At 36.3% G+C, this 20,504-nt stretch overlaps 1 protein-coding gene across 1 annotated transcript in view; it reads right to left on the bottom strand.

The window, feature by feature from the left end:
• Positions 1–20,504, bottom strand: part of LOC134793368 (cardioacceleratory peptide receptor-like) — a 182,374-nt gene that overhangs the window by 58,391 nt on the left and 103,479 nt on the right. Inside the window, exon 2 of the mRNA XM_063764930.1 lies at positions 5,949–6,078. Coding sequence (XP_063621000.1) covers positions 5,949–6,074 — 126 coding nt within the window. The 5' untranslated portion in view covers positions 6,075–6,078. The remainder of the gene's footprint in view (positions 1–5,948; positions 6,079–20,504) is intronic.

Here is a 20,504-nt window from a genome sequence, read left to right as displayed (position 1 = left end):
TAACTATAAGTAAGTTAAGTTGTAAGTTAACTTTCCTGCTACCCAAAGGTTGTCTGGAAGAGATCGCTTTTTAGCGATAAGACCGCCTGTTGTTACCTAGTCTTAAGCTTGTATTTCGCTTTTTGTATATTTTTTTTAACTTTATGGTGCAATCAAATATATTTACTTACTTTATACTCGTAGTGTAGATTTAATGCGATTTAAGTGCACACTATTTAACAAACTAGCTAAAGAAACTAGAAAATAAAAAGAGAATACTAATTTCAGAGGTAAATCCGCTGTTATTATATGCCCGAACTTCAGCTTTAATGCCGATATCTACATATTGTTACTAAGGTAAACGTCCGTATGGATGACATTGACCTAATGTATGACTTTTACGCAGTTTATTTTGAAAAATAAGAAAACGGTTTTTAATATAAACAAAAAACAGGACTTAATCGATTGCATGTGTTATCTTTGAATTTTGTTCCGAAGCTGTCATTAATACGTTAAATATTTTTCACTTTGTGAGGTGGTTTTTGCTAGGAGGTGCATCGATTCAGTTGTGCGTCGGGTTTCTTAGTAAATCTGTTAAGACTTTGCATCTCAAAAGTGTAAATAAAAATCAGGAATTTATGAGTAATTAGTAAGTGCTCATTCGTATTGTTACATAATAAACCAAACGATTGATATTGTATATTAAAAGTAGATTATTTTCCTTACGTTAGTATTTTGAAGACATGTCATACACTAGAAAAAAATTTTAGCGTTTAGTAGTGTATGACATCTATGTCATTCACTTGCACACATTACTATTTTATGAAATTTAATATTGACCATGTTGTAAGGAAGTAAGACATACATTTAATATACTCTGTAAAAATCAATTATTTTTCGATCATGTGAGTAGTATCTGACATGAGTGTCATACACTGTTTTACTATGGAAGTGGAGTGAATGACAGTTACGTATTGAGGTAGTGTCATACATTCGTTACAGCTATCATTGTAAACTTGATGCACCTCCATGTCAAACACTGGGTCAACGACATTTTTTTTCATAGTCATACAATGGGACATTCGAAATTTCGCCAGTTATCCACTGGTACAATTTCAGATGTCGAGGAAAACTGAAATAATTAATAATGTTATTACTATTATACAATGTATTGTTCCGCTTATATTAAGAAAGGACTGGTTCATAAATCTGCATACACCAATAGTCTGTATGGGTCATAGTTAAGTAGTTTTCCGAGTAAATGTCTTAATTTCCTCCTAATAGTGTCATTCACAGGGACACACCTTAATTCTACTCAAACACGTTTTTTTCCTTTTGAAAAAGTAGGTAATATAATAAGTACATTTATTTTATGTTGTGGGTTGTATATGTGGCGTTCCATGTAATTGTGTGTTTCTCATGATATTGTATACGTACTATACCTGTTTAGTGTACCTAGTAAAGTAAAAAAATAAAATAAACTAAAAGAAAATTTTGAAAATCTTAGTGTCAAAACTATTCTCCTCTCTGCCCTGGCTACATAATCGTCCCTTTCTCAGTAGAAACGGCGGGTTACTGTGGGCTTACATTATTAAAAAAATTACATACGATGGACCGTAAACAACTGTATTTGATCATTAAAACTTTAAACGTAATTATGTCAAAACTCATCTTTTAGTTAAGTACATGAGTTGCGCGTGACACGGCAGCGTCGTTATATCAATTTCACCGAATATTATCAAAAACACCTGTCCATATTACACGTGCCGTCCCTACATCCGGCGAGAGCTTAATTATTAAACTTCGTTATCAATAAAAAGTTCGTTATTGAAAATAAGGTTTGGCAAAAATACGTACCATGAATACGTTCGTAGAATCCTACACGGAACCCCGTAGGTACCTCAAAAGGAAAAAAACGGAACCCTTACAGGATCACTTTGTTAGAACCTACATAACTTCGCCTTAACCAGCATTAATTCGCAATTCCACTATCAATTGTGTCATAGGATTTATTCATCATTTAAAATTCGCATTAAATTTTAGTATATTTTTCATATTATAAATAACTGATAAGGCGAAGTTGGGGCTAGGTGTCCATTGTCCAAGATAGGTTCTTTTTCTTCTATGAAATTTTTACGCAGCTCATTTTAGTGTTAATTCAATGGAAAACTATTATATTTATTGGTTTATAATAATAAAGTAATTAATAATAGCTTATTATTAACCGGGCAACTAAAATATTAAACAGGAACTTTCACTGGGCATATAATAATATAATTTGACTGTGCATTAATATTTTAGCACCTATAAATTTACATTAGCCTCAAATTTAAGCATCATATTATTAAAAAACTGGCAGCAAAATCAAGCCACCCAAAAAAATTATAGGGAACTTGAATTGATAGGTTGGCGTCTAAAATAATAAATTGGCAACTAATATTGTAAAGCGATCATAAAATTTGGTTGTTTATATACATATACAGAATACCTAAGATACCTATATACATAACCTTTAAATACTCAATTTATAAATAATTTAAATTTAAACGTATGCATATACCTAGTACTTTAAATTGACAAATTTCCTAATCCACAAAACACCACAAATTTATTTACCAATAATACCCTACTATACTTACTATACTTATAGTCGAAATTCCTAAACACCTAATGGCCATTATACCAATAGGTCTTTAAATTTTTAATTACTAATTTCAATAGTTACCACTGTGTTCTGCAAGAGTCAAAAGATAGGTGCGACGACGAGCGAAGCGAGGAGGAGCGTGTTAGGTTGACCGTGTAGTGACCAAACATAATATTTTAAAAGAACATCATTTTTAAATTAATAGATAGCCGTTTTCTTTTTAAAATATACTTCATAAATAGTCTCCAATACTCCAATATAATAATTCAGTTGCCAAATAAATATTTGGTACCTGCCTAAAAATAAACAAAAGCTGTAACAGCATTAAAATACAACTCATATTGATATATTTTAAGGCTCCGTTTTTGTTGCCAAACTATTAAATTAATTAGTTGACCGGTTAAATACGTGCCATTAATAACTGGTATTGTTTCAACTGACTCCACGAGACCGGGCTTACCTAGTGTGGCGGTCATGGTCATAGGTTAAGAAAACCCTATGCGGTTTTTGGTAAATAAACTATTTTTTTTTAATATTTTCCTTGGGCGAAGTTGCACACCAACGACGAAGTTAATGTTCCTTACGTTGAATATTGCCAACCCTGATTTTCAATGAATGAAAACAGATAACGAGGCTAGTTAATTATTTATCAACACATGTCTTCATATCAACTGCCGAAATTTCAGTTAAAAGCCTTTCAATCACGATAACCTATCTATATCCAACAGTTACCGCGTATCTACGTCCTACAGTTATCGCGAGACTGTGCTAAGTGTCCATTACTCGATTAAACCTTTCATGGTTTATGGCGGTGACGCTTTTGGGAGTGTTAGGTGTGCCGATTTTACGCCACATCTATCTAATGTCTGTCCTTCGACACGGACATTTCATCGGACGTTAGGTATCGTCACACGTAATTCATCAAAAAATATTTATTTATAGGTATAACTAGCAATGTACAAATTGCAGAACATTCCCAAAAAGCGGACACGTTCTCGAGAATGTTCTCAGAACATTCCTGCAACATGGAAATTATTGTTCCGCCATTTTGGATTTTTTCCAAAATAATTTTTTTGTCATAGGAATCTAGAGGCCTCTATCTCCCGCCAGGCCAAATCTCAGCGCGCTCGGACCAACTTGAAAAAATTAAAAAAAAGTCGGCCATTTTGATTTTTTTTATGCAGTTTGTTTTGTCTCGGGGCCCTCTATGACATTTGGCCGAGCACCCCCCACCTATCACGCACCGTTTAAAAGTTGCCATACAAAATAAAAGTGGCCAGTTTTCCCACAATTGTAGCATTTTTCCAAAAAAAAATTTTTCATAGGTATCTAGGTAACCCCGAGATTCCGTGACCAAATTTTCAGCGCGCTAGGACAAACTTGAAAAAATTAAAAAAAAAAGTCGGCCATATTGATAAAAACATGACGGCGTCAAAAACTGCCTGGGTCCCTCTATGACATTTGGTCGAGCATCCCCCACCTAGGTCTGACCGTTTGGCCGGGCCGTCATACATTTTTCTGACCGGAAGCGGTAGACCAAAAGTCGGAATTTTCTGGGGGTAAGGATACTACACCTAAACTATCGTGAATATTCATGGTATAAACTACGATAAATAAATAAATTCTCGTTCTCGAGAACATTCTCAGAAGTTACCGAGAAATTCTCATGTGGAAAGTTTCACAACTTTGGAAAGTTCTCGTGAGTGTATTGCTAGGTATAACTGTATATTGCACATAGAGATACAGTTATACTATAGAGGTGAATAGGCGAAGATAGGATATGACCGAACGAGATGGTCTTATGGAACATATATCAAAGCGAAATCATACGTTACTCAGACAAAGTCAAAGCGTTCCTTGGTAACCAGTTTAATTAAATTGAAATGAAATCGTTAGCTGATAATGTAATACGTCCATCAAAATTAACAGAACCCACGGAGCAAGAATCGTTACTTATCGAGCGTGAAATTAATAAGTACTTACCAAAATTAACCTAAAAAAATTGGCCAAGTGCGAGTCCGACTCGCACACGAAGGGTTCCGTACCATTATCTATAAAAACGGTCACCCATCCACTTAAGTCTTTATTTTATTCTGTTTTTAGTATTTGTTGTTATAGCGGCAACGGAAATACATCATCTGTGAAAATTTCAGCTGTCTAGCTATCACAGATCACGAGATACAGCCTGGTGACAGACGGACGGACGGACGGACGGACGGACAGCGGAGTCTTAGTAATAGGGTCCCGTTTTACCCTTTGGGTACGGAACCCTAAAAAGTGATATAAAGGTAGATACTGAAGCGCAGTGTGCACTAGTTTGCGAAGTAGAACGATTCAGTTCGGCGTTGACTAGGTTTGAGCATTTCTAGATATCATGTCGCAAAGTTAGGTTAGAGTTTCAAAACTATATCACTACCTGGACCTCGTTCAGAGCTAAAAATATTATTTCGATGTCACATTCTCTAGCGGTTTTTGAGCTATTCTACTTTTCGTTGTACAGTCAACAAAAGAGCTATGAATACAGGCAAAGTGTCAAAAATATGTATACAGTACTTTATTGCCTGTACATTAAGGTCGTGTATACATATTTTTGGCACTTTGCCTGTATTCATAGCTCTGTACATAATGATATACCTATATCTCTATAGCTCTGAATAAGTACCTACTAATGCTTTATCTATATCAAAGATATATGTAACTTCGTATAAGACGAATAAAGTCTAAGGAAAAAACGTGCCTCGGAATCCAAGTAAAAGTCATTCTCGAATAGATGCCGCACACACTTTTAGCCTATCCTCGGCTAGATGGCGTGACGACACCGTTTCATATTTAACAATTTTAACACATAGATATCAGTGAATGAACATGGATCAAAATGATATAAAAATAATAAAATCATTTATCCATATATATACATTTTTTGATAACTTTATACGTTTTCATTTTGAGTTTTAGTCGTGTGTCGATAGATGGCAGTAAATCTACAGTGACTACAAAATTTACAATGACAGGACCCCTCTATACTATCTATTCTTTTTGTCTATATTAAGGGGTCCACAGATTACCAGTTCGCCGGACGATATCAGCCTGTCAGTTCGGAGCTGTCAAATTTTGCTTTTAACTGACAGACCGATATCGTCCGGCGGACTGATAATCAGTGGGCCCCTTTAGATATATACTTATTGTACTTCATTTGATAAATATTTATACATATTTTACTGGAACTTTAACTTGGACCACTAGTTGTAAGTTGTGGACTAAAGTTACCTGATTTTACGATACGTGAAAAAGTTGACTAGTGTGTCATACATATATAGCTCCTCACCTCATAGAAGTAATAGTAGTTGATTTCAGTAGCGTTGGTGGTATTCAATGTTCTGTTGTCGCTCGAAAATATCAGGTCCCCCGGCGTTGAGGAGTCCATCTCCTCCATAACTTGCTCTGGATCCATGGTCCTGCAAAAGAGATAGATAGTATACTCGTTATTGGCATACCTCAGTAAAAAGACAAGAGAGAGAAGAACAAAACAATTGAAGGCAGAAATGTAGAGGCAGAAGAATAATGTTTTCACCACACCACCTCGGAAAGGCTTACTTTGCACTTCAAAAACGGATAGCAAAGTTGCACTTTGCTATCAGTAATTCACCTGTGAGGCAAAGTAATCAAATGCAAATTTTGAGTTGTTTTCTTATATTTGCTGGTAGATTTGATTTTTAAATGATGATTTTGGATGATAAATATTTAATAACATTCATTTGAATTTGATTTGGTTAGATTTTGTTTACATTTAATATTTGCTTCGGGTTGGTGTGGTGAAAAATTTTGTGTTTCACTCGTGGGCAAATGTTGTTTAACCCTCGTGCTTTGAAACCCTCGCAACGCTTAAGATTCCATTTTTCGAACCACTCGCTACGCTCGTGGTTTAATTTTGGAATCTTTCGCTTGCTCGGGTATCAATATTAGCACGAGCGGTTAAACAACAACTTTGCCCCCTTGTAAAACAAATAACTATTGTGCTCAATAGGTATTCAAAAATGATCTCTAGACAACCTCCGATCAGAAAAACTTTATTTGCAACGTTGATGTTGTTACCCTAACTAAGCTAAAGTGTCTAGTTCTCTCATTTATCAATGTCTAGGACTCTAGGTCGTGTGTCCAGACCATTAAAGAAACTTGAACACTAAGCTAGCTTAGCTGACTGCGTCTCTTAAATTAATTATTTTCTTGAATTGTGCCTTCCTCTGAGCATTCTATTTTCACTTAAGTACTTTATTAATATATGTCTAATGTATCTTCATTAGATATATCGAAGCGAAAAAGTTGAACCCTAAGTAGTATTATGTACCTACTATAAAGCTAATATTATGGAGACAAAGCATAAACGACATATATTTTTCACGCCACTATTCGGAAATGTGGCAATAGATGGTCTAAAACCAAGCTGGAAAGTAGGCAATAGCTGTAGCACCTGAACCACCACTACTACAATGTTTCATTGTTATCATCATCTGTCATTGGTGACAGTTCGCTACAGCAATGAGTATCATTTAAAACATATAAATCAATAAAAGGTCTTTTATGGCGCAACTTTTTCCTTCAAAAATAAAATTAGGTTATTTATAGGACCAATTTCTTGTTTATAAAAAAAAGAAATATCAAAACCATTCATTCATTCAGACAGTTCATTCGATTCACGCTTAAGGCGTTTTTTTTACTTTTGTAGCTGTTTGTGGTTCTTTAGCAAAAACGCTTCTAAGTTTAGAGTCGGTTTGAAGCAAACAACAGAAAAACGCCTCTTAAAAGTGATAAAAAAAGTTAAAAAAGGCGGGATCGGAAAATACTCACTGAATTGGATAGTGTAAATTGTGTTTGACAAAAAAATACAAGAAACACGTATCTACGCTCGCTATAAAAATGAGTTCTTCTAGTGAAGAAAATTATATTCTTACGCTGACGCCTACCGAAATTCAATGCTGTCTGCACAGGCAGTGGCTAGTCATTTGCTACCAGAGAAATCGCGGGCTCGTACTTATAGTTAATGCAAATGTTTTCTTATTTCCTCGCAGTAGTCGTGAAAAGCACTATGTAATGCCTCGGCCGGAAACGCTAAAGATGGACTCGTATTTCGAGGGCCTCCACTAACGTGTCGGCCCTCAAACTCACTCGTCCATCTTTTAGCGGTTTTCCGTCCTCTCCTACAATGTACTATAGCAGTAATAGGTAGGTACAGGCTGCCCAAAAATACGTTTAATTTTTTTTTATCGTGTGGCGTATCGTTGATAATTTTAACAAACGTTTTCATTTGTGAATCAAAGCTAAGAGGAGAATATTTTGAAGGTAAACTTTGTTTTAGTTACCTACATCATTTGTAGTTTAAAATTTTAATGACATTTTGTAAAAGACGTACTTACCTAAATATGTATGAAAGATAATACCTAAAAAATTTTGACGACGTGTATTTTAGGGCCATTCTGTAGTTTGTATTGTGTGTTTTTTTAGGAACCGTTGAAAGAATCCTATTATTATAAAATACCGTTACCATAAGTCAATGTGCTTTCTTAAAAGACTTGCTTTGTCAAAGAGATTAGTGTTAATGTGATGTCATTCAAGCCGTGTAAGCTTTGAAAGTGATCATAGTTATAAAGGACTTGGCTTGTTAACTAATACAGTCTAGATGGTCTGTCTAAATTAGTGTTGGTTTTAAGGGTCAAACAGATCACTGTGTTATGTCTTTCTTGTAGACACACACAAGAGTTAAGGGCTATAAAGGTTAATTTTCTTATTTAACTGGTAACTTGAAAAGGTCCTACTTTTATTTAGAGAACTATGATCAAATCATTGCTTACATGCTCACAAGCTATTAACTATTGCCCACAGGAGAGAAAAATGTACAGTTCGCGATAACACACTAGTTTTATCTCCTGTGGGCAATAGTTAACAGCTTGTGGGCATGTAAGTAATGATTTTATGGTTATGTGGATAAGGGTTAAATAAGAAAATTAACCTTTATAGCCCTTAACTCTTGTGTATGTCTACAGGAAAGACATAACACAGTGATCTGTTTGACCCTTAAACTCGAGTCCTTTGCGCCCTCTGCTTTAAGACTCGACGAAGTGACAAAACCAGTTCAAACTATAGCAAGTTCCTAAATTAGAATCGACGTGGAAATGCTAAAACAACACCCTTCGGCGAAAACTTGGACCTCCACGGTCCATATAAATTCAAAACTACATCGCTAACTAGGGTACAAAGTCAAAGTCGAAGTGAGCGTACAAGCCATTAGGGTCAGCAACAGAAAGGGGACTTTGAAAACGCATTAAATTATTTGGGTTTATTGATCATCCTTTCTTCTCCTTTGGTGAAATTAAAATGTGAAAGACTTCGTGTTGCCGGCGGCACAGAGAAAGAAATGTAGTGGTTTGTGTAAACATTTGAAGTGAAAGTTGTTTGAAATACTGTTTTTTTATTTTGGAAAATCCTAAGTATACAGGGTATTTAATCTAGTAATTTTCAAGTTACTGGATGATTTAAAGCTTTAGTTTTTCTTTTTTGTTGTCGATATAAGTCACAACCGTGATTTGGACTCTACAAGATTAGAGTGTTGAATGGACAAATCGGTCCATAATATTTAAAATATTTGACTAAGTATGTAAAATATTTTATTATTATGGAGCGATTTGTATTCAAAATAGTGAAGATATTCCAAATTATAAGAAGTTTATAATATGTAAATTGAAGCAGGCCACTCTATGAATATTTCGGTTCCTGCACTTGGGTTTGCTTTTCACATACGAGTAGTCTGAGATTAAAGTAAAAGTAATTCCGATCCAAACCAGATCCTTATTGAATTGATCGAATTAATTCAAATTATCTCTATTGTACATTACAATGTCAATTTAATCATTAAATGTAATGTTTATCAGTCGCTGATGTTTAACAACATTATTTTAATATGAATAAATCTTTATTTACATACAATATATATACAGTGGTACTATTAAATACGATAAATACAACATTATTAAATACGAACCTTCCCATATTAAGCACGGTTCGATGTCAGATACAAACGTCACGGATAATGAAAAATTGGTTTTCCTTTCATCACACATTAACCCTTTATTGAACCTTGACCATTTGGGTAGGTACAAAAACGAACGTAGAAAATTGGTTGTCAGCGTGATGACATCTTGTATCTTGCTGTGATTTTTCTTTTTGGGGGAAAGGTCAAATTGTACTGCTAGTTTTCCGGTGAGCTAATATAGGATATTGCCTATTTTGGTAAGATAGGATAAAACATGGATAAGTTAACAAACCAAGAACATATCATTTACATATAACTTTCGCTAACATTTTTAAGTAACTACGAGTAAATTAAAGTATAACCAGACATCGTAAAATTTATAATTGGTATAGATAATTCCAACTGAAATGGTAAATTAAGGTTAATATTAACGTAATTAACGCTAATTAATAATTAGGGTTGAAATTGTTTATACCAATTCCGTTAACACCACTCCGCTGCACCGAAAATGCTAATAAAATTTACGATGTCTGTTAATAACAAAACCAGATGGCAAATCCAATAAGATTTGTCGCAATGAATTTTCCTCCTTACAGGAAAAAGGTTGACTCATTTGAATAAATAACCAATAAAGTACTGTTACTGTACCGAAATTAAAGAAAATAAATAAGTAGCTTTATTTAGACCAACCTAATTTATTTTTTGTGCTTGTTTTTTTTTTGACTTGTCGAATAAAAATTGGTTAAAAGTAATAACACCCAAAAACTTTAACGGCTCCCCAATAACAGTTACTCATGGCATGCAGTCGGCGTGCAGTTCCCATACAAATTGCAGTCGGGTTGCAGTCCGTTTGTATCGGCCCTTAGACCGTGCGCTGGGATAAATAAGTTTTGACCGAAGACGTTTTGAGAGACTAAACATGTTTCTGTAAGAAAACCACCGGTACGCGTAGTCGGGTAAAGTGAGCTAAAGTGCAACTAGAATTTGAAGCATCTACCTACGGTCAGCATCAAATGTACGATTCTAAGATGAATACTGAATTTTCTTTTATTTACAAACAAGATATTACTAAAACAAATTAATAACTAGCTTAAATCTAAAATAGGCCCTTGAGGCATTGTACAAAGGATGCTGGCGGCATTTCTTCGCTGTATCGCAATGCTGACACGTTGTGCGAGGTAGCCGCCAGCTCTTTGGTCACCAGTTACGTCAACCAGACGCTTCGCGATTTCTGAGAACAAGTTATGAATTAACAGTTGTATCTCTAAAACTGCGGTTTCTAACATCACGTAAGTATATCGGGCTATTTACGGTTAGTGGCAATCCCGTTCCCTTACTTAACATTGATATCCTAGAGCCTGATTCACAACTTTTTATGTTTTTGAGCTGGTTTTGATACGACCTTAACGATCGATGGCGATTGTCGCCAGGCGTGGCTCACTCCCGCGATTTCGTCGCATCGCTACAAGTACATGCGACCCGCACCAATTTTGGTGTCTAGCAGTAGTAGTTGCCGCGCACCGCTGCGGAGCGGACGCCAGTACGTCTACCACCAGTTTTTACATTGACATAACGCTCACGTGTACGTAATTTACTTTCTGTACATCTCGCTTGCACTAATATGCGAGTACGAGCGAGATGCATAGAAAGTAAGTTACGTAAACGTGAGAGTATATGTCAATGTCAAAACTGATGGTAGACGTACTGCTCGCGCTTGCGCCACCTTGCGATCATATCTGTCGTAATAGACGCGTTTTGCTAGATAGTGAACTACTATTATTTACTCTGTGTTGTCGCGCATCTCATAGCTCCTCTACACTATCGGCGATGATAGACGATGACTGGCGGGCACGATAGTGTAGAGGGCATACTCGGCAGTTCATGCCAGTCATCGCCAATCGCCTGCGACCCGTGAATTGTCGGTTTTTTGTGCACGTATAAAAGGGAATGGCCGGTTGCGTTGACAAACTACTACAGGCGATCGTGTGTATGTTTGCACGAAGAACTTGCCAATGACCGCCGATAGAGGAGGCATCGAGGTCGTATCAAAACGGTTCAAAAGTTGTTAGGTCTGAATTCGGCTCCCGTTCCCTGTACTTATACTAATACTTATCCCAAAAAGGACCGAGCCAAGAATAATTAATTACTACGCTAAGTTGTTTCGTGTCTTATTTATGAAACTGTCTTAAGTTGCTGTGGTCGGCTCCTTTACTCACTTTGTTTGTCTTAAGCATTTTTTGTTTTGTCTGGTCTGGCCACAACTTAAGTATTACAAAATATCTTACATTTGAGGCAACGAGGCATAAAGGGGCCCACTGATTAACAGTCCGCCGGTTCTGACTGTTCTAACTGACAGGCCGATTCTGTCCGGCGGACTGTTAATCAGTGGGCCCCTTAAGTCACTATATTCATTTAAAATATTAGTAAGATATTTCATCCTTAAAGAACAAATGTTAAAGTAAATAAGTATAAATAGAAATAAATGCCTACTTGTTAAATATAATTTAATGTAAGTATATTAGAGGTAGTCAGTATTACAATCGTTTTCTGGAAGTCGTGATTACACACGAATGAAGAATACCATAATCATATTCTTCATAAAAATGTTTCTAGTAATGGCACCAATCATGGGATATTTAAGAGAATATTTGGAGTATTTTTAATATTTCAATGTCAATCATTTATTTCAGACACAAAAAAAATATTTATTTCAACGATGACTGTACATAATGGTAATCCGCGAGGTCTACATTGCACAGAGCCACTAACGTTAGACCAAGAAAAGTCTGCAACGATTTTGATAGCACACGCAGTGCAAGTGTTATTTTAAACGTCATACTTCTATGAAATTATGACATATACATAATACTTGCACTGCGTATGCTATCAAAATCTTTGCAGACTTGTCTTGGTCTAACTCTAGTTTAGTTTAGTATTAGCTATTCAGCGGTCGACACAAAATGAATCATTACGAAATCTTTGGTTTTAGAACTCTCAAACACAAACAATAGTAAACAACGGGTGTAAAAATAAGTTTACGAGCCACCGATACGAGCTGACTAAGATAGCTAGCAGTTCACTAGGAACCTTTATTGTTATTTAAATACTACTAAGATTAGGCATTAAGGATGACTCACGTTAGACCGGGCCGAACGCAGAACGAGAACACCAGTACGGCTACCACCAGTTTTGACATTGACATAACGCTCACGTTTACGTAACTTACTTTCTATGCATCTCGCTCGTACTCGCATATGCGAGCAATAGTGCAAGCGAGATGTACAGAAAGTAAATTACGTAGACGTGAGCGTTATGTTAATGTTAAAACTGATGGTAGAGGCTCTTACCCCTCTCTGTGGGCGCGGGCTCTTAAAAAGATTTTTTCGCCAAACTGTATGACAGTTTGTTGGCTAACGGTAGCACTCAACACTAACTAACTTGACCGCGTCTAAGTACAAACGTAGTCACCATTTTACTCTCTGGATATTAACATAAGGGATTTTTTATTTTATTTGATATTTAACAACCCCAGCTATGTCCATTTTCGATATATTCACTGTAAGGGATAATTTCATTTATTCATTTTTAAATTATCTATATTTACCAAACTTCATTTATTTTACTATCCTGTACATATTTATGTTTGTTATCAGTTTGACTACATGTATAATCAATATTTTTTTATTAAATCATTTATTTACATACAATATATATATACAGTGGTACTACTAAACTAAATTAATAACTAGCTTAAATCTAAAATAGGCCCTTGAGGCATTGTACCAAGGATGCTGGCGGCATTTCCTCGCTGTATCGCAATGCTGATACGTTGTGCGAGGTAGCCGCCAGCTCTTCGGTCACCAGTTACGTCAACCAGACGCTTCGCGATTTCTGCGAACAACTTATGCGCGCTGGGACCCCATGGACCTAGAGTTTCAACTCCAAATGGTACAAAATGGTACTCTCTGCCGAGGCTCTTATATTTGTTACAATCAATATTATATTCATATTCCTTTTCACTACACCAGCTCGGAAAGGCATACTTTGCACTTCAAAAACTGATAGCAAAGTTGCATTTTATTCACATGTGAGGCAAAGTAATCAAATGCAAATTTTTAGTTGTTTTCTTATGTTTTCTGGTAGAATTGGCTTTTAAATGATAAATATTTAATAACAATCATTTGGATTTGCTTTGGTTTGATTTTGTTTGATATTTTACATTTAATATTTGCTTCGGGTTGGTGTGGTGAAAAATTTTGTGTTTCACTCGGGGGCAAATTTTGTTTAACCCTCGTGCTTTGAAACCATCGCAACGCTCAAGATTCCATTTTTCGAACCACTCGCTACGCTCGTGGTTCAATTTTGAAATCTTTCGCTTGCTCGGGTATCAATATTAGCACGTGCGGTTAAACAACAACTTTGCCCCCTTGTAAAACAAATAACTATTTTTTAAATAGATAAAGGAATATGAATATTGCGATGTAAGTGATGTTTGCAGAAAGTTTTTATAAATATAGATTTTGTTAAATAAAGAATAGAGTTTATGTAAAATACTAGATTTTACCCATGACTTTGTTTGCGCTAGGTCATAAACTGTTTCTGTGCTTTTAACTAAAATCCGTTCAGCCGTATTTTGCTGTAGGTATAACAAATACATACATACATTGACATTAGTCGTTCTTCTGTTATATTTTCTTAAGCACTACGACAAATGCTGCAATGCAAAATATACCTATCTCCCATTAAAATAATTTACCTTAATCACACTTAATAATCATGAAAAGTTAATTAACTCTAACGATAATGGATAACATTTAGAGCGGCTTCAACATTTTAGCAAAATAATTACAAACTTTTATGAATTCCTCCCACAATGTATAAACAAGCTGTATTAATTAAATACCTAAACAGTAAACACAATCAAAAAGTTAATTTGGATAAACCACATGTTCATTAACACATCGTCTAGTTAATTTACTTTATTTCAGATCTTAGCTCAGTTATTACGTACAATTTCTTACATTACATTCATTCAAATAGACTGAGAAAATATATTTTTAATAGACTACTCAATTCGTCGGAATGTTCTTTACAATATAACAAAAGCTATCAGACAGCAATCAAATAAAGTTCCTACTCGTTCAGATGAACAGCATTGTCTACTACTAACATAAAGCTTAAATTCGTCTGGCTAAAAATGTTTGCACTCTAACTTACGAGTAGGGATCGCGATTTGATCCTTTTCAAACATTCCGCCGATTCATTCTTCGAGCAATCAAGGGAAGATTTCCTAACATCCATTTCTTTGTCTAAGTAGTTTGTAGTTTGCTATGTATTCTGATGTTTGCGATCAATCGTGTAGGACATTTTCGTAAAAACGTGGGAGAAGTAACTAGAAAGGTTGGTCGAATGAGCATTTCAGCAGCCCGAATTTCATTATTGCATAAATGATTCATCATCATCATCAGCCTACTCTCGTCCACAGCTGAACATAGACCTTGATATTGCACGCCATTGAGCACAATTTGCGGCAACTCTGATCCAGCTCTTGTCAGCCGCCTTGCGAAGGTCATCGCTCCATCAATGACATTATAACTCACCTGTAACTTTTCATGTAGGTACACTATACACACACTTCACACTTTACATTCACACTACACAAACTCTATATCCCGGATCACACAGTAACTCACCCGAAAACGACACGTGTATACCGATAGCGTCGCGTTTTCGGAAACATAACACTGGACAGGGTGGAGGCGGCTGGAGCAATCCCAACTGAGTCGGACATACTGCCAAAACCGGGCTGGCAGTATCCAATGATGATTACCTCCACCTCTGACAAAAAAAAAGTCTGAGGGCGTCCTACGCTACGTTTGCCGATGCGCGGTCTCCACTCGAGAACTCGTCTACCCCAACGGTTATCGGTTCTACGGCTAATATGATTAACACCCTGATTCTAATATTAATGATGATAATAAGGGTGGTATTCCACCTATCCAATATCTTTGTCCAATGTATATTGCGTCTCACATTTTGCTTTAATGAGAGAGTGAGACGCGCTGACATTGGACAAAGAAATTGGACAGATGGAATACCACCTTAAGTTACGCTCTCATTTTATAACGACAAGTCAGTCCATGAAAAGTCTGCAGCGGATTTGATGGCCCACGCAGTGCACGTGTTATTTTAAACGTCAAACTTCTATGAAATTATGACGTATAAATGACACTTGCACTGCGTGGGCTATCAAATCCGCTGCAGACTTTTCTTGGTCCGATTCTAGCCGACGTAGCTCTGACAGCCGCTAAGCTTAAATGGGACTGGGCCGGACACATCTGCCGTATGCGAAACGACTTGTGGGCCAAGAAAACTACCGAGTGGACACCAAACATAGTGCGGCGTCACGGTGGACCTCGAAGGAGATGGCGGCACGATCTTGACATCTTTCGGAAAGATTGGCCTAATATTGCCATAGAAAGAGACACGTGGAAGAAAGAGAGAAAGGCCTTTGCCCAGCAGTGGGACACAACAGGCTAACAAATAAATATTCTGAATTAACATGAAATTTGGCACGAACATTCAAGTAACATGTTTTCTGACTGAGTGGTTCGTGTGACTTTTAAGCGAAAGCTCTAAAAATAAATATGAACGAGGAAGCTTGTTACGAATATTATGATTAATTTGTAAAGCAATATTAATTGGTCCCATTTTACATCTCTAATTTAATTAATCATTTTTTATTTAATTTTAATTTGTATTATTAACCATATCCCCTCGTGCGGCATAACGTATCCGACCAAAAACAAAAAGTGTTGCCAAGACTATGCGCATAAAGCTTTTACACTAAAAATTTATCAGATCCCGTAGTAGGTACCAAGATTTTTACACTGTAAGTCCTAACTTTATAAGCTCTAACTGTATAAAGCCAACATCTTGGACAAAGAGTACGACTTGGTCGTTTCGTTGCCGTCATATGGACAATCCCGTAATGACACTTTCAGAATTTGAAAGACAACAGGTCTTTCTACTTTGTACAACAAGTCCACCGAGGGAGTGTTTATGTGACTGCAACGAAACGGCCAAGCCGTACTGTTTGACTAAGATGTTGGCTTTATACAGTTAGAGCTTATAAAGTTAGGACTTACAGAGTAAAAGTCTTGGTACCTACCGACTACGGGATCTGAAACTGGTTGACTGATAAGGACGTACAAGTGTATTTAATTACGTTATCTACTATACTTAATCCACATATGACATGTAAATTGGCTTTATGAATAAATGAGTATGAGTATGAGTATGATCCGAGACGCCGAGTTAACCACCCACATCACTGTTTTAAATTTGAATGCCAATAACATACCGCCACCTATCAAAAACTTAAATACAATTGGCACTTTTAAATTAAAACTCAAACAAAAACTTCTAGAATATCAAAGCACGCTACCTCCTGGCCGCGTAGCCAAGATGCCGATCGCTTACGCTCCGTAGCGATCGAAACGCAACTGTCACTGTCGCACTAATATGGAAGAGTGATAGAGAGACGTAGTGCTTTTCGTTTTCGAAGCGATAGCGATTGTAACCTTGGCTAGGCCGGCTGGTACTAGAGTAAAACCGTCGTATCTGTAGTGGTCGATATCGTACTTATGCGCCGTTCAACTTTGTTAATCTCAGTACCTATACTTATAGTTATATTATTTTCTCAAATATGCAATGAAATATTGATGTTATGTTCCTTATAATAGGCTGCGAAGTATGACGTTTCAGGTGCGGCTAGGACAAAAGGTCGTTAATGGAATTTCTTACACATCTTGCAGGCCTAGGCCGGCAAAGTCCTCTTTTTTAATTTTCATTTCACAGATATTTGTGACACAGCATCGTGGCATTCATCCATTAAAAAAAATTAGAGGCAGTATTTGCTTTATGGTTCGTAATGACACTCTGCCACTACGCCTATAAAAAAAAAAAACCATGTTTGCTATAATTTGCAGTTTTATTTGTATAAAATCAACGTGAACTTAATAAATAATACATTCTATAATTTTAAATTATAAATTTAACTACACAAATAAAACATTTAAAATATTTCATCTGAACGTTAGCGGTAAAAAGGTCTACTCAAACACGCGTAGTTATATTTTTTAAATTGTTATGGAGGTGAAGTTGAAAAATATTCATTCTGTTTTATTGGATTTATGGTGCGTTGTTGATTTTTTGACTTTAATATGAGTTCCGACGAAATAATGAAATTAATATTAATTTTATTGTAATCGTAGGCGTTGGAATTGGCAGCGTAAGCAGAATTGATTTTAATAACTTGCTGCCTCTGCCGCCAAGTCAAAGACGAAGTATGTATATGGTTGCTTATGGCAATTTTATTATTTGAGAAACTAAGAAAAATGGCTTACAGTTTATTAGAAACAGTTTTGTGGCATATTTTAAATGGATGTAACTACAAATTCGTCAACACTGTGGAAATTACACTTATTTACTCCGTGCATAAAGCAACGATGTATGTGAAACATGATATCAACATGAAAGACTATGTAAACTTATGTGACGAAAACGACAGTCAGACAGATACAAGGCGAAAAAATCAAAGATACATGAAAATATACGGGTAGTAAAAATACACGACTCGTGTAAAACATACGCGTGATAATGATATAGGTACGTGTTGGTTATATTTTGGGTTTACTTTACTTTTAGTTTTTTCTATAAATAAAACTTGGGTTTCGTGGATTTTTTATTTTATTTATTTCATTGCATGTTTGAGAAAAGCACTATACATACCTCGGCGGGAAATGGGGTTGCCCGCGCTCAGACCTATCCGGCCGTCTATATGTCTTCGGCCGGCAACCCCTTTCGTCCCGGCCTCTGTAGTAATGTACTATTATTACATTCATGTATTTCCTCAATATATACTTTATTACCCAACGTATTTATTTAGCCTAAACATTAAACCTACCTTCACATATGTCATAGTATCATACAAGATAATCTTATAAATATATCCACAAACATAAACATATATACACATACCTATATTATCTTCTACACTAAGGGTCGGCCTGAAAACCAGCGTTGTAGTAGGTAAGCCTGCTGCAACACATGCTGAGGTTCGCTCCTTTTTAGCATCTTAATTTAAAAAATTATATCTACATGTAAACATAATAATTTTTGCCTATTTAAGTTTAATTCTAAGGCTTATAATGTTTTGTAGCATTGCCTGTAAACATTTTTCAATGTGGTGTTAAATAAAAACTTTCTATGTCTATGTCTATGAATGGTATTTTAATAGCGAACACGTGTAGACCTTTAACCTTTGTCGTTCCTGGTGGAAAAGATAGACGGCGTACCTCCCATTGGGAGTCTGACTGATTAGCATTATAATATGTATATAGGTATGTTGGGAATCGTGGGCGTATCTTTCTAGAGATAACGCATTAGATCCTTCAATGGTCAATGATAAAGGCTTCGAGCAACATCGGGAAGGGAGTCGGCTTCGCATTTCCCCTCTGCCGGAGCACATGCCCAACTGGGCATGCCCATAACTAGACTCAGACCAAGAATAGTCTGCAGTGGATTTGATAGCCCAGGCAGTGCAAGTGTTATATTAAACGTCAAACTTCTATGAAATTATGACGTATAAATGACACTTGCACTGCGTGGACTATCAAATCCGCTGCAGACTTTTTTTGGTCCGACTCTAGCGCGATGCGTGTTCTGACTCATCCGTACCTACACAAAAAGAGATCGAGGTGTGCATGATTCGTCTATGACGTGGGCCATTTTCTATGTACTTGTGCCGTCATTACAGATTGGATTTTATAACACAAGATCGTATCTAAATATGATCGGAAATGTAACAAATTGCTTAATCTGAATTGGGCAGGTCTTGCATGGGGTTAGTCACATGGAAATGAATTAGAGATTCACTAGATATGAAATAGTAAAGATATGTGACGTTCCACGGCAAAAGGTACCTTATGGCGGTATAGGCACTTACGCTATTATTAACGCCGCTCCAATATTATTGCGTCCGCCATAAGGTACCTTTTGCCGTGGAACGTAACATATCTTTACTATTTCATAGCTAGTGAATCTCTAATTCATTTCCCGAATCGCGCCGTAATTTATTTGCTCAATATAGCCTGTGGAAACTTACTACAACGCCTAATGAACTATAATATAATTGTGTGTGTATTTACCTTTGAAACACTAAGTGTTAGGGTATATTAGTATAACGGTGCTTCGGTATATTATTGCTTAAGGCCCCGTAGATTCTTATTCTTCTCTCTAGCGTACTGCGCTGAGTGTAAGCAAAGAGAATTTAGACTAGAGGAATATTGTCAAAGTAATTTATGTATGATAGGCCAAAGGTATGGTGCCATCTTTTCGAGAGATGGCGCCATTCCTTTAGCCTACTCTCGAGTAGATGGCGATACTTTTTGATATTTAACAGATTTAACACATTTCAGTGAAAAAATAAGGATCAAAGTCAAATGGCGTTCTAAAAGTGTTAATCATTTGTGCCGAAAGATGGCAGTAAATGTACTGACTACATAATTTACTTTGTCAATATTCCTTTAATCTAAATTCTCCTTGGCGTAAGCATGAGCGAGATGGATGTGCGTGCTCGGGACCGCTGTTGTCATGTTTTTGAATTTTAATTTGTTGTAAGTTTTAAGAAATGCGCGCGCAATCACGCACGTCTGTCCCTTTCATTCCGCATGCACCATTCAACGGGAGCGAGCTCCAAGGTCGTTTCAAAATAAAATCAAAGCCGTAACTAGTTTTTAAAACTGAACCACCTCCTGGCCTTTAAAGCGGTGTCCAGCCGGGATGATCAAATCG

The sequence above is a fragment of the Cydia splendana genome, chromosome 9 (assembly GCF_910591565.1).
Source record: "Cydia splendana chromosome 9, ilCydSple1.2, whole genome shotgun sequence".
Classification (NCBI taxonomy): Eukaryota; Metazoa; Arthropoda; class Insecta; order Lepidoptera; family Tortricidae; genus Cydia; species Cydia splendana.
This window is presented reverse-complemented; position numbering and strand designations above follow the sequence as displayed.